At 44.8% G+C, this 12,583-nt stretch overlaps 1 protein-coding gene across 5 annotated transcripts in view; it reads left to right on the top strand.

Annotated features, from left to right (window-relative positions):
* Window positions 1–6,254: 6,254 nt before the first annotated feature.
* FANCI (FA complementation group I) overlaps window positions 6,255–12,583 on the top strand; it is an 85,006-nt gene continuing 78,677 nt past the window's right edge. For 4 of the 5 annotated variants that reach the window (XM_032342044.1, XM_032342042.1, XM_032342043.1 and 1 more), the window contains exons 1-2: window positions 6,255–6,338; window positions 9,939–10,041. In XM_032342044.1, the coding sequence (XP_032197935.1) occupies window positions 9,958–10,041 (84 nt within the window). In that variant the 5' untranslated portion in view covers window positions 6,255–6,338; window positions 9,939–9,957. Of the gene's footprint in view, window positions 6,860–9,938; window positions 10,042–12,583 lie in introns of all 5 variants that reach the window. The other variant, XM_032342041.1, reaches the window with a different exon arrangement.

Genomic DNA, 12,583 nt, shown 5'->3' with positions numbered 1-12,583 from the left:
TCTTAACCCACTGAGCCACCCAGGCCCCCTCTACTCTTTCAACAGCAAACTCTGTGATCAAGTATTTAGAATCTGACCTGAGATGTGCTATAAATATAAGATACCTGCTGGCTTTTGAAGACTGAGTACAAAAGGAGAATACAATTTCTTTTTTTTAATTAAAGATTTTTATTTATTTGCGAGTGAGACCACTCATGCACGATCTGGCGGAGGGGCAGAGGGAGAGGGAGAGCGAATCTTAAGCAGACTCCCAGCTGAGCACAGAGCCCAGAAAAGGACTTGCTCTCTGGACCACTGTGAGATCATGACCTGAGCTGAAATCAAGAGTCAGATGCTTCATAGACTCAGCCACCCAGGGGCTCCAGCCTAAAATATCTTATTAAGGATTTTTACATGACTTAGTGTTCTGAAATACTAGTGCTTATTGGGTTGAAAACATGAGTTAATTTCACTTGTTTAAAATTTTCTCATTTTAATTTTAATGGCTCCCATTGTATTTCTAATGAACGGTGCTGGTCTAAACGTTGCTACTCCTTGGAATGTGACCTGTAGACCAAGAACATCAGCATTATCTGGGAGCTTGTTAGAAATGCAGATTCTCTGGCTTTTCCCCAGATAGGCTAACTCAGAATCAGTAGGTTAACAAGGACCGCCCCCCCTCCTCCCCTCCCTCCCCCTCCCCTTCCCCCTGACCCTACCCGTGATTCCTATGCACAGAAAAGTTTGAAAAGCACTGCCCTAGAGTTTCTGGCCCTCTCCCCCTTCTGCCTGTGCCCAGCACATGACCTTGCCTGATCTCAAATCTGAGGATTGGTGGGGAAGTAGATTGAGGATTATCCTTGCCTCCATCCTCTTCCTCTTTGGGGCAGGCCAGTGGTGGCGTGGGTGGGGATATAGGAAGTAGAGAAAGGAGAATGGGGGGGGGGGATCCTAACCTGATTCCAGGCCACAGTTGCTCTCAGGGGGTGCTCAACACCTGTAAAATGGTGTTACGGGCTGAATTGTGTTCCCCCAAATTCATGTCTGGGAAATACTATCCTCCCTCTGAAGGTGACTGTATTTGGAGATAAAGCCTTTAAAGGGTAAGTAAGGTAAAGTGAGGTCATCAGGGCAGGCCCTAATCTGACTGGTGTTCTTATATGAAGAGGAAATTTGGACACAGTTATAGAGGGAAATTATGTGAAGACACATATTGCACCAAAGGAAGAGGCCTGGGAAGAAACCAGTCCTGCCGACAACTTGATCTTGGGTGTCTAACCTCCAGAATTGTGAGAAAATGCATTTCTGTTGTGTAAGTCCCTCGGTCTGTAGTACTCTGTAACAAGCTAATGTAGATGTGATTCGGAACTTTCCCCCCAGGTACCTCCCAGAGCGTGAGCTTTGTGGGAGACAAGGTGGGGTGGGTGAGAACTCCGGCTGCTCTGCGGGAAGGAAGGACGGAAGGCCCAGCATAGGCCCGGTAAAAGCCAGCTGAGAGAGTGCATCGCAAGGAACACTCCAGGGCACCAAGAACACTTGTAGGTTAAAGCCCCAGAAAAGAGCTTTTCAGGATGCGAGCAGGCCGTGAGGCCCTTTTTAGGGAGCAGAGCTTTCTGTGGCATTATTTTCTGCTCACAGCCCTGCCTCTGCCCTGCCCTTCCCCTACCCGCAAGAGTCACGTTCATGTCCAGTTCCTGTGCTGGAACAATAGTGCCTTTGTGTAAGAGGGGATGCTGCCCTCATTGGCCCAGACACCTGTGCTGGTCATGTTGGCAGAAAACCTCGGGCTCCCTGGCTCTCTCTCCCAGGCTGGAGGCAGGCAGGGAGAGGGCTCGGATTGGCTGTGCCTCCATTCTGTACTGTGACAGGTGACTTGCAGTATCTCATCGAGTCCTTCTAGATGTGAGGAAGAGAGGATCTTCCCCTTTCTTACAGAATAGGGAGCTGAGAGTTAGAGAGGTGGGAAAACCTGCCCAAAGCCACACAGTTGGTGGGGAGTGTGGTCCTGGTTACTCTAAAGCCCCCTTACTGTGCAACACACAGGCTGGGTTCCTGCTTCCAGACCCTCTAGACATGAGAATGACACAGGTGTGGCTGCTCAGGAAAGTGACACCTGCCCCTGGCTTCTGGGGAAGATGACATCACCTCACTTTCCTGAGGTCAAGAGTCTGGTTACTGCCATTCCCTTTAGACTAGTAATAAATGTCCTGGGGGAGGGAGGACCCTAAGGAATGCCCTGGTCTCAACCCCTCCTTTGGAAAATAGGAAAACCCAGGTTGAGGGACTTTCTGCTTCTTCCTTACAGTCACGCAGTGGGAATGAGAGTGATATGACTTTCACGGGCTGCCCCACAGAGCTAAAAGCTTTCAGGTGTCCCGGAGCCAGGTTCATTCTCCAAAGAAGTGTCTCCCCGGTGGCAGTGGAAGAGTGGGCAGTGCCAGAGACGAAAGCTGTGAAAATAAATAAAATCCACCGAAGTAAGGTTTAACAATAAAAGGAAAAACAAACAGGATGTATTTCCTCCCAAAAAGGGACATTCTCATAATGAACCACAGTATAATGACCAAAACCATGAAACGAAGGTTGATAGAATACTATTAGATAATCTACAAACCTTTAAATTCCAGTTGGTTGGCATACCATAGTGAACTATGATCATCTACAAGCCTTAATGAAATGTCACCAATTGCGAGGGGCCGGGTTTTAAGGATTACTTTCCCCTCTCCTCCTCATCCTGTCTCTCAGACCTCTGAGAAAAAGAGAGACTGAGGAGGGGGAGGGAACTAACATTTTTGTTTGTTGTGGTTGTTTTGAACTTTTATTTTTTAAAAAATATTTATTTATTTATTTATTTATTTATTTGAGAGAGATCATGGAGGGGCAGAGCCAGAGACAGAGAGAGTCCCAAGCAGATTCCCCCTGGAGCACAGAGCCCATCATGGGGCTCAATCTCATGACCCTGAGATCAGGACCTGAGCCAAAACCAAGAGTTGGACACTCAACCAGTTGCACCGCGCAGGCACCTGTTTTGAACTTTAAATCTTCAAATGACTGCAAGTTCACAAGAAGCTTCAAGAGGAGTAATATATTTTTAAGCCGAAATTTGGGGTTTGAAATATAACATTTCATTGGGATAATTTAAAACCATATTTTTCCAAGGATGAGTTCATGATTTTGTACCCATTTAATAAGCATGAAGTATCCTGGGCGTCACTTTTCTAGACACTGGGGATACAGAGAGTGAGCCGTTAAATTCCTACTCCAAACCCTACCAAGTTGGAATTTCTTCAGGGTAGACTCAGCTGGTTCTCCTTAACAATCCTACGAGCTGCCCAGATTGTATTATCCTTTTTTAATTTTTTTTGGTTAATTATCTTCACCACCTTCTAGTGTCTACCTCAGTAGTGTGAAGTGTTCATATTGTTGTGAAGCAGGTCTCTAGAACTTTTTCATCTTGCGAAACTGAAACTGTTCTCTATTCAACAGTAACTCCCTTTTTCTTCCTCCTCCCCAGACCCTGGTCAAGCATCATTCTACTTTGTGTTCCTGTGAATTTCAGTCCTTTGATACGTCCTATGAATGGAATCATACAGTACTCGTCTTTTTGGGACGGGCTGATTTCGCTTAGCATAACGTCCTTTGGGTTCATCCGTGTTGTAGTGCCAGCATTCCCTCCCTTTTCAAGGCTAAAGATGATTCCTCTGTATGGATATACATACATATTCCTTCACTAGTCCTTGAAGATTTTGGTTGTCTCCACCTTTCGGCTGCCGTGAGCAATGCTGCTGTGAACAGGGGTGTACAAACCTGTGTTTGAGACCCTGAGTTCAATTCTTCCATATTCTTCCATATTTAGACCCAAATGTGGGACTGCTGGAGGGAACTGACACTGGGAAGGGTTTCTAAGTGCTAGGCTTTTGATACGTGCTACCTTGATTATTCTCTTAAACAATGTCGCCCTCCCCTTCCTAGATGATGGGAGAATCAAGAAACCTTGGGTGTAACCACCAAAACCCACATGCCTTCCTTCGGACCACGCTCTGGGTACCTTCCAAAACATCCCCAAACTCGCTTCCTTGGCCTATACAGGCCCTTTCCTCGGTCCACCCTCTCCAGGTAGGTCTGCTGGTGTGTACAACTGTAGGCCCAAAGGGCAGCCAACGGCCAGTCTAGGGGGATGAAGTGGTTTTCATGCAAACACAGGAAGCCCCTCACACTGCAGGACCCAGTATCCTGAATGGTAGGGGGCTTCCGTTTGTCCTTTTTCTCTGGACTCTTGCAAATATCAGTAGTTATAACGTTACCACACAAATGTGAACTACAGACAAGGCCTGAAGAACATTTCGTTCCACTATTGTGAACCTGTTTTTAATTGGCTGTTTCTTCTAAAGTTAATGGATCACTAGCTGCCCAGTATAGGAATCTAGTTGGTTGAAGCAGATGAGTAAGATTTGTTGTTTAGTAAGGAAGCCTGCGGCACGGTGGGGAACACTGTTATTCGAGTCCCGTTCTTTTCCTTTGCATGTATAACACCCATTTGTGCTAATGGAAAACAGATGATGCATTCACTCAACAAGGGGGAGGAGACACATTGAACTGTCAGTGCCGCTGGGGAGAGACACTCACACGGGAGAGACACTCACACGGGCAGTTCAGTACGTGTACCCGGGATGCACACCAGGAGGCTCAGAAAGGCAAATGAGCACAGCCACATACATTTGTCGCTGTCTGGCCCGCTCCCATAAGCAGCCAAGAAGGGAGGCTTTGTGGGAGAAGATGAGGCAAAGTCATCTGTGTCCTTGGCAAGCTAAAGGATTCCTTTCAGGAATCGTCTTCCAACTCAGCTGCTGTGTTTTAGCCACATATTACAGCTCAATATTGAGCCAGAAACGTGATAGAAGTAAAAGTTGCTTAAGAAGGGTCATAAGCAAGGAGCAGGCCTGGGCAGCTGACGGGCGTCCCTCTCTTCCAGCAGTTGTTTCTTCCAGTACTGGCCAAGTAGACCCATCCCACCCCTGCGGACTGCGGGTCTGGCTCCACACTGAATGCCTCCCATCTGAGCATTCTTTCCCATGAAAGCATCCTCATCACCCTCTCCCCAAAACCTACAGTTTTGTCTGTGCTCCCTGTGTCAGTTCCCAGGCAGTGTCAACCCACCCCCGCCTGTCACTCAAGCCTGGATATTCCTCAGCTCCTCCTCCATCTACCCCAAACTGGGGCACTCCACTTCCTAATCTCTTTCACATGCAGTCCACTTGTTTCCGCCTGTCCCCACTGCAACTACCTGTTTCCAGGGCAATGTAGCCCCTAGAGGGTCCTGCCTTCAGTCCTCCCCAACTCCATCATCTCTCTCTCTCTCTTTTTTTTTTTTAAGATTTTATTTATTTATTTGACAGACAGAGATCACAAGTAGGCAGAGAGAAAAAGGGAACCAGGCTCTCTGCTTAGCAGAGAGCCTGATGCGGGGCTCGATCCCAGAACTCTGGGATCATGACCTGAGCAGAAGGCAGAGACTTTAAACCACTGAGCCACCCAGGTGCCCCCCATCATCTCTTTTTAAGTCTCTGCAGCACTCACCTGCCAGAGATTTTCCTACAATGAGTACAGTCCTTCCACTTCTACTCTTCCACACTACCCGTGATGTGAAGAGGACTTCCAAGCTGCTGCGTTCTCATCCCCACCCCACCTGCACCTCCTGCACTAGTCAGGAGCTTTCTTACTTGGTGCTCTCAGGCAGGCCCTTTGCCCAAGCTGCTCCTTCAAGCTAAAAAATCTGCCTGCCGCCCCCGACCCATCCCATTGCTCTTTGCTCTACTGTTAGTTGTTCAGTTAACAAATATTTACTGAGTATTTACTTCTTTGCCAGGCTGTGCGCTAAGAGCTGAGGTTTTGCAAAAAAGCCCCCTGGCACGTGGGACTTACATCTTGGGGGGGTTACCGACACCTCCCCTAGCACAAGGAGTGGGACACTTCTTATGTCTTCATCTGCCTTCCAGGTGCCTCCAATGCAAAGACCTGCAGGTGCCTTGATTCTGCCACTCTGGCGCTCACTCTTCCCCTAACAGTAACCAGGGAGTGTTAACTGGTCAACGCCACGCTCCAGCTGCGTTCAGGCCACATTGCGCATGCTCTCCGCGGTTCTGAATGCGAGTGTGCCCGCTGCGCCTCCCCGCGACTGGGAATGGGAACGTCCGAGGACTGTCGGCCCCTTCTGCCTTAATGGTACACCCCATGCGCAGGCGCCCTGACAGCGGAAATAAGTCGCGGGTGGGGCGGGGCCTGCTGTGTTCCGTGACGGAAGTGCGGCGACGTGCAGTTGAGCGGGCTTTTTGGAAGTTTGTTGTGGCGGCGAGGCCGAGGTAACCCGGCGGAGGGGCTTCTCGCGCTGCCGGGGCGCAGGCACTCCGCGCCTCAGGGAGGGAGCGGGTCTGTGAACGCTGGAGGACTGCTGTTGCCAGCTGGCGTTCTGGAGGTTTCTCCGGCCTGTCTCCCGCCGCATCCCTCGGATTCCGCGGCTGCCACCTCCCGGGCGGGCTGCGTCCTCCGCCCGCCTGCTAGAGTCCTCTCTCTGTCGGGGTTCTGCTCCTGCGTCGGAGACCCCTCACCCCGTGTCTCCTTTGGGGCCGGGTCACGGCCCGCATCGCCAGCCGCCTCCCGTCCTAGTTTGTGTTTACGTGTTGCTCTCGGGGGAGTCCCGGCGCGAAGACCCGCGTGTTTCCCGTCCCCTAGCCGCGCTGGTCCCAGCGCCTCCAGACAAGAGGCGCTGCGCGCTTCGCAGTCGCCTGGTAGTTCCTCCTCTCCGGTTTTCGGCCGAATTTAGCAAATGGACCTGCTGAGATAGATTTCAGCGTGTTCCCCCTCTGGCTGCTCGTCTCTCTTGGTCAGTACGCCCTTTCTGCATTTTCTCTGCCCTCCGGGCTCCCCCCCACCCAACCCAGGCCCTGACGGGGGCGGGAGTAGTAACTAAGAGCCTGCGGGTCTTGGGGGCTGGAGCTGGACAGATCTGGGTTTCATTTCTGCCTCTGCCACTACTGGCCTTCTAACCCTTGGGGGCAATTATGTAATCTCTCTAAATCCCTAAAGATCGATCTTCATCTATATCTCTTTTTTTTAAGGCGTTTGTTTATTTGACAGAGATGACAAGTAGGCAGAGAGGCAGGCAGAGAGTGAGAGGGAAGCAGGCTCCCTGCCAAGCAGAGAGCCCGATGCAGAGCTCGATCCCAGGACCCTGAGATCATGACCTGAGCCGAAGGCAGAGGCTTGAACCCACTGAGCCACCCAGGCACCCTAAGATCTTCATCTAAATTGGAACTAATAGCACCTGCTTCACAGGGGTGGTCTGAGGATCAAATTAATGAATGTAAAGGGTTGGACCCAGGGGCTTGCCATTAATTGTAGGGAGTTCAGTAATTTATTTGTTCAACAAATATTTATTGGGCTCTTGTTACAAGGGAGGTACTGTGATTAAGTACTGGAGGATCAGTGGTAAACAAAAACAGACATGCCTCCCCATCTTCATGAGGTTTGTAGTCAAATGGGAGATAGTTCTTGATCCAGTAATTACAGGTGTCATGTTCAAGGTGTATGACGTAAGAGAAACTGCTGTTGCCTTGAAAGAATATAATAGGGGAGTATTTGGGGGCGCCTGGATGGCTCAGTCCCTTTCTGTTCAGGTCATCATCTCAGGGTGGTAAGATGGAGTCCTGGTAGGGCTGGGCGGGGATTTAGCTTGAAATTCTCTCTCTCCCTCTCCTCCTGCTCGCTTGCTCTTTCTCTCTAAATAAATCTTGCAAAAAAAAAAAAAAAATAGGGGAGCATTTAACCTAGCCTTAGCTTCTGAGGAAGGATAGATTGAGCTGAGATCTGAAGGATTTGTAGGAATTAAAAGACTGGGGGGCAGGGGATGAGAGGAAGGGTATGTATAGAAGTTCCAGACTGAAAGTCAAGTGTAAGGGCCTGTGGCAGGAGAACTTGGGATTTGGAAGGACTGAAAGCAAGAAGTATATAGTGATGAAGGGGACTTAGGTGCCGGCCAGACCCTGCTGGGCATTTTTTTTTTTTTTTCAATTTTTTCAATTTATTTATTTTCAGAAAAACAGTATTCATTATTTTTTCACCACACCCAGTGCTCCATGCAATCCGTGCCCTCTATAATACCCACCACCTGGCACCGCAACCTCCCACCCCCACCTGCTGGGCTTTTTTATCCTGACGTCTGGATATTGGACCAATAGGAGAGCTGTGGAAGGGTTCTGGGAAGTTTTAAGGTGAGAATCAGGTGGAAGGAGAGTCAGCCACCCCCTCTGGTTTGTGTTTCGGAATGATTACTTTAGTTGCTGTGTGGGGGACAAGTTAGGAAGCTTTTGTAGTCATTCCGATGACAGATGCTGGTGGCTGTGGAGTGATGTGGCAGCAGTGGATCTGAGAAGTAGATTCGAGAGAGGTTTAGGGGGTGACATTGCCAGAACTTGTAGCGGGTGTGAAGGATGAAAGTGAAATTGTTTAGAATGTCCTCCAGGCTTCTGGTTTCAGTAGCTGTGTGGAGGGTGGGACATTTTATGGGGATGGGAGACAAGAAGAAATACAGGAGGGGAGCAGGTCTTCTTTGCAGCAGTCTGCATTTCCCCCGTTCCCATAATACTCCCATAGCTGCTCACTAAATCCCACCTCCCAGTAGGCTTCCGTTTCATCCCTTCCTTTCCACGCCCAGAGTCACCACAGGCTTTTGTGTCCGTCACCAAAATAGTCCTCCATAACTTCCTAGTCTCTGCTCTGTGTCCTTGCTCTCTGCCCACTTTAAGTGTTGATGCCAGATTGTTTGCTCAAACACTTAATTCTGTCCGAAACAGGCAGAATCTGAATCAGGTAAATTTTCTTTTTTTCCAAGAATTTTGGTTGTCATCATTTACAGAATAAAATCTGAATCCCTTAATCTGGCATTTAAGATCTTCTACAGTTTAGGGGCACCTGGCTGGCTCGGTAGGTAGATCATGCAACTCTTGATCTTGGGATTGTGAGTTCGAGCCCCACATTGGGTGTAGAGATTATGTAATAAAATCTTAAAAAAAAATCCTGCACATTTATTCCCAGCCTATCTTTCTAGCCTTCGTACTCATTGCTCCCCTACTTGAACTTCAACCTCTGTCCCTCATTTGCCCTAAATAGGTTTTTCAGATTCTTATATGAAGGCCTTTGTTCATGACATTCTCCTTCCCAGCAGTGTATAAAGTACACCATCTGGCTGTCTTGACTATCTAAATTTAATCTCTAAGTTCCAGTTCAAGCTTTCTACTGGGAAGCCTTTTTGACCTCTAGGCACACATTTATTTCATTAGTCTTGTTAACTTCTCATTTGTTTTTATACCATTTTTTTTTTAATTTTTAAAAATTTTTTAGAGAGAGAGTGCTCCCAAGCGAGGGAAGGCGTAGAGGGGGAAGCAGATTCTCCACTGAACAGGGAGCCCAATGCAGGACTAAATCTCTGGACCCTGGGATCATGACCTGAGCCAAAGACAGATGGTTAACTGACTGAGCCACCCAGATGCCCTGTTGTTATTCCATTTAATTGGCACTTTGTATTTACAGTGTTGTTGATGTATTCATTTATCAAATATTATTATAAGGTTATAATACATATTCTTATGTATATGTTTATAATTATTTGATATACTGTTATGTAGCAGTTTTGTTCCAGGCAGTGTGCTAGGTAGATGCTAAAAAAACATAAAAATGTGGACAAAAATTGTTGAACTACTTGATTAGAATACAAGTTCCTCATGTGAAAATTTCAGGGAATTCTCCAGATTATTTTGGTTCGGATAAAAATCACTTACTCATACTAATGAGAACCCACTGTGTACATGGTTTATAAAATGTGTGAAATAGTTAACAGGGAAAGAAAATAATCAAGCTTGTTTACTTCTGAAAGTATCATCCAGCTCTGACACTTTCCCTTACAGTTCCCTGGTATGTGCAAAAATGGACCAGAAAATAATATCTCTAGCAGCAGAAAAAACACCAGATAGACTGCAGAAATTTCTTCAGACCCTCAAAGAAGATGATGTAAGTATAAAGAAGCAAGTTTTGCTGAAACCAGATGTCAAGCAGGATGGCAAATTCTAAGGAAATGTTAGAAAAATTATTCTACCACTTCATCTACCTCTACTCTCCTTAGGAGACAAGGGTTTATTTGATAAAAATTCAAATGTAAAGAAATGGGGGAGAGGAAGAGAAACAGACAACAAATAGACATTTGTCTACAACTATATAACATTTAAACATTTATGCAACTGTATATACATAAACAAATTACCTTTAAGATTCTTAGGGCAATCCTATTTGAAGATAATATCCTGACTGTAATTATTGATGTGAGACATTTTGTCTATTGGCGCCCCTTTATTAATGTTTTCCCTTAAAGAAAATAAGTTTATAAGCAATAAAATATTTTTAAGTTATTACTTGAATCTTCTTACTCTCCTGATATATATTTCCCTTTTTCCATAATAAGTGATCTCAGCTTATTCAGATTCCTGCATAGAAAGGAATCCCTGCTTAACATTAACCTTAAACATTAATATATATGTCTGACTTTGAGTATTATGTTTTTAAAGGAAGTTTTGCATGCTTGTGTTATGGTCATTGAAGCTAGGTAAAATCTAGCTTGTAATCTCTGTTAATGTGTGACACTAATTGGGAGTTGATGCAGGGATGGACTCTGGCTCTGTTTTTGATTGGTTGGTTGGTTTTTTGTTTTTTGTTTTTTTTTAGTTATGTAGGATTGGTTATTTAGTACCTTTTGAGACAACCCACTGGATGAGTTTCAGCTTGAAACATTCTATAGACATTTATGATTTGGTTAAAGCCAGCTTTTTTTTTTTTAAATTAATTTATTTATTTGACAGACAGAGATCACAAGTAGGTAGAGAGGCAGGCAGAGAGAGAGGGGGAAACAGGCTCCCTGCTGAGCAGAGAGCTGGATGTGGGGCTCAATCCCAAGACCCTGAGATCATGACCTGAGTTGAAGGCAGAGGCTTTAACCCACTGAGCCACCCAGGTGCCCCAAAGCCAGCTTTTAATTAATGTATTGATTTAGAATTTGTGTTTTAAATGCTTCCAGAAGGAGTTTCAAGAGGTTTTAACATTATAAGTAAAACTAAGAACTAGAACAAAATTCATGATATAAGTAGATGCTGTGAATTACTTCTGATTCTTGCTTATCCCAAGGAAGGATCCCTATCTCTTGGTTTTTTTAAAGATGAGTTAATGCACATAAACCATCTAATAGGTACTGAATAAGTGTTAGCAAATTTCTTCACCAATGTAGACACAGTCTTCTGAACATTTCTGTTAACATTTCCCTAAAAGTTTTATACTTAAATTGAAGGACTTAGCATGACGTACCATGTTTTCTACCACTAGAGTAGAATGGACTAACATTTCTCTTATTTCTCCATTCATGCAGAATCAACTTTTTGGCCACAGTATCATACTGTTGTCTCATGCTCTTACAAGCAACCAAAAACTCCAACTTATTTTTGCATTTGTTGATATTAGGCTGATTTCCATCATCTCTGAATTCCTGTAGTTAAGTTTTTAGAAACCACCACATACAAAATTTTATATTTATATCTGTTAATTATCTTTTTTAATTAATTTCATTTCACTGTCAAGATCTTTTTGGATCTTGATTTTGTTGACCAGTATATTAGTCATTTTTTAATATCTTCTACAAATTTGTTAAGTATTCTAGCAATATGTACATTTTTATTTAATAAAATGTCCATAGAAGATATGCTTAGAATAAAAAAGTATAAAACACAAAAAGAAGTCTGTGACAAGACATAGTGACATATCCAGTAATGGGAAAATTCATATTTGAAGATTTAGAGAGACTAGAGGAATATAAAAGGGATGTTACATTTTATACAACTATTTAATGTGATTTTTAACATATTCACATATGTCGGTGAAGAAATAGAATCCATAAAATAAGAAGGGATGGATTTGGAAAACAATCAGAAAACTAGAAGTGAAAACATTGATGGTTAACAGTAGACAAAACACTGCTAAAGAGGAAATTAGTAGAAATGGAATATAGACTTTAAGATACCTAAACAAAACAAAGATTGCAAAGATATGGAAAATATGAAGAGTATTTAAAACATGGGGAGAATACTTTAATAAAAGAGAACACATCTTCGGGGCGCCTGGCTGGCTCAGTCAGTAGAACATGCAACTCTTGATCTTGGGGTTGTAAGTTTGAGCCCCACATTGAATGTAGAGATTACTTAAAAAACAGATCTTTAAAGAAATACGTATATATCTTCTTAAACGTGTAAGGTGTTTGCAAAAATTGATTATTGTGTCCTATACTAGAGCACAAAGAAAACGTTGATGGGTCCCATAAGGTAGAAATAGATAAACCACCCTCTTTGATCACAACTCAGTAAAAACTAGAAATTAAAAATGAAATAAATAAAAAGGTAGTTTGTTTTTATTTGAGAGAGAGAGAGAGGAGAGGAAGAGGGAGAAAGAATCTTAAGCAGACTCCCCATTGAGCATGGAGTCCAATGCAGGGCTTGATTCCCAATCCTGTTTTTAG

This window comes from Mustela erminea, chromosome 5 (assembly GCF_009829155.1).
Source record: "Mustela erminea isolate mMusErm1 chromosome 5, mMusErm1.Pri, whole genome shotgun sequence".
NCBI lineage: Eukaryota > Metazoa > Chordata > Mammalia > Carnivora > Mustelidae > Mustela > Mustela erminea.
Note: the sequence above shows the minus strand (reverse complement) of the source record. Positions and strands in the feature narration are given on the sequence as shown.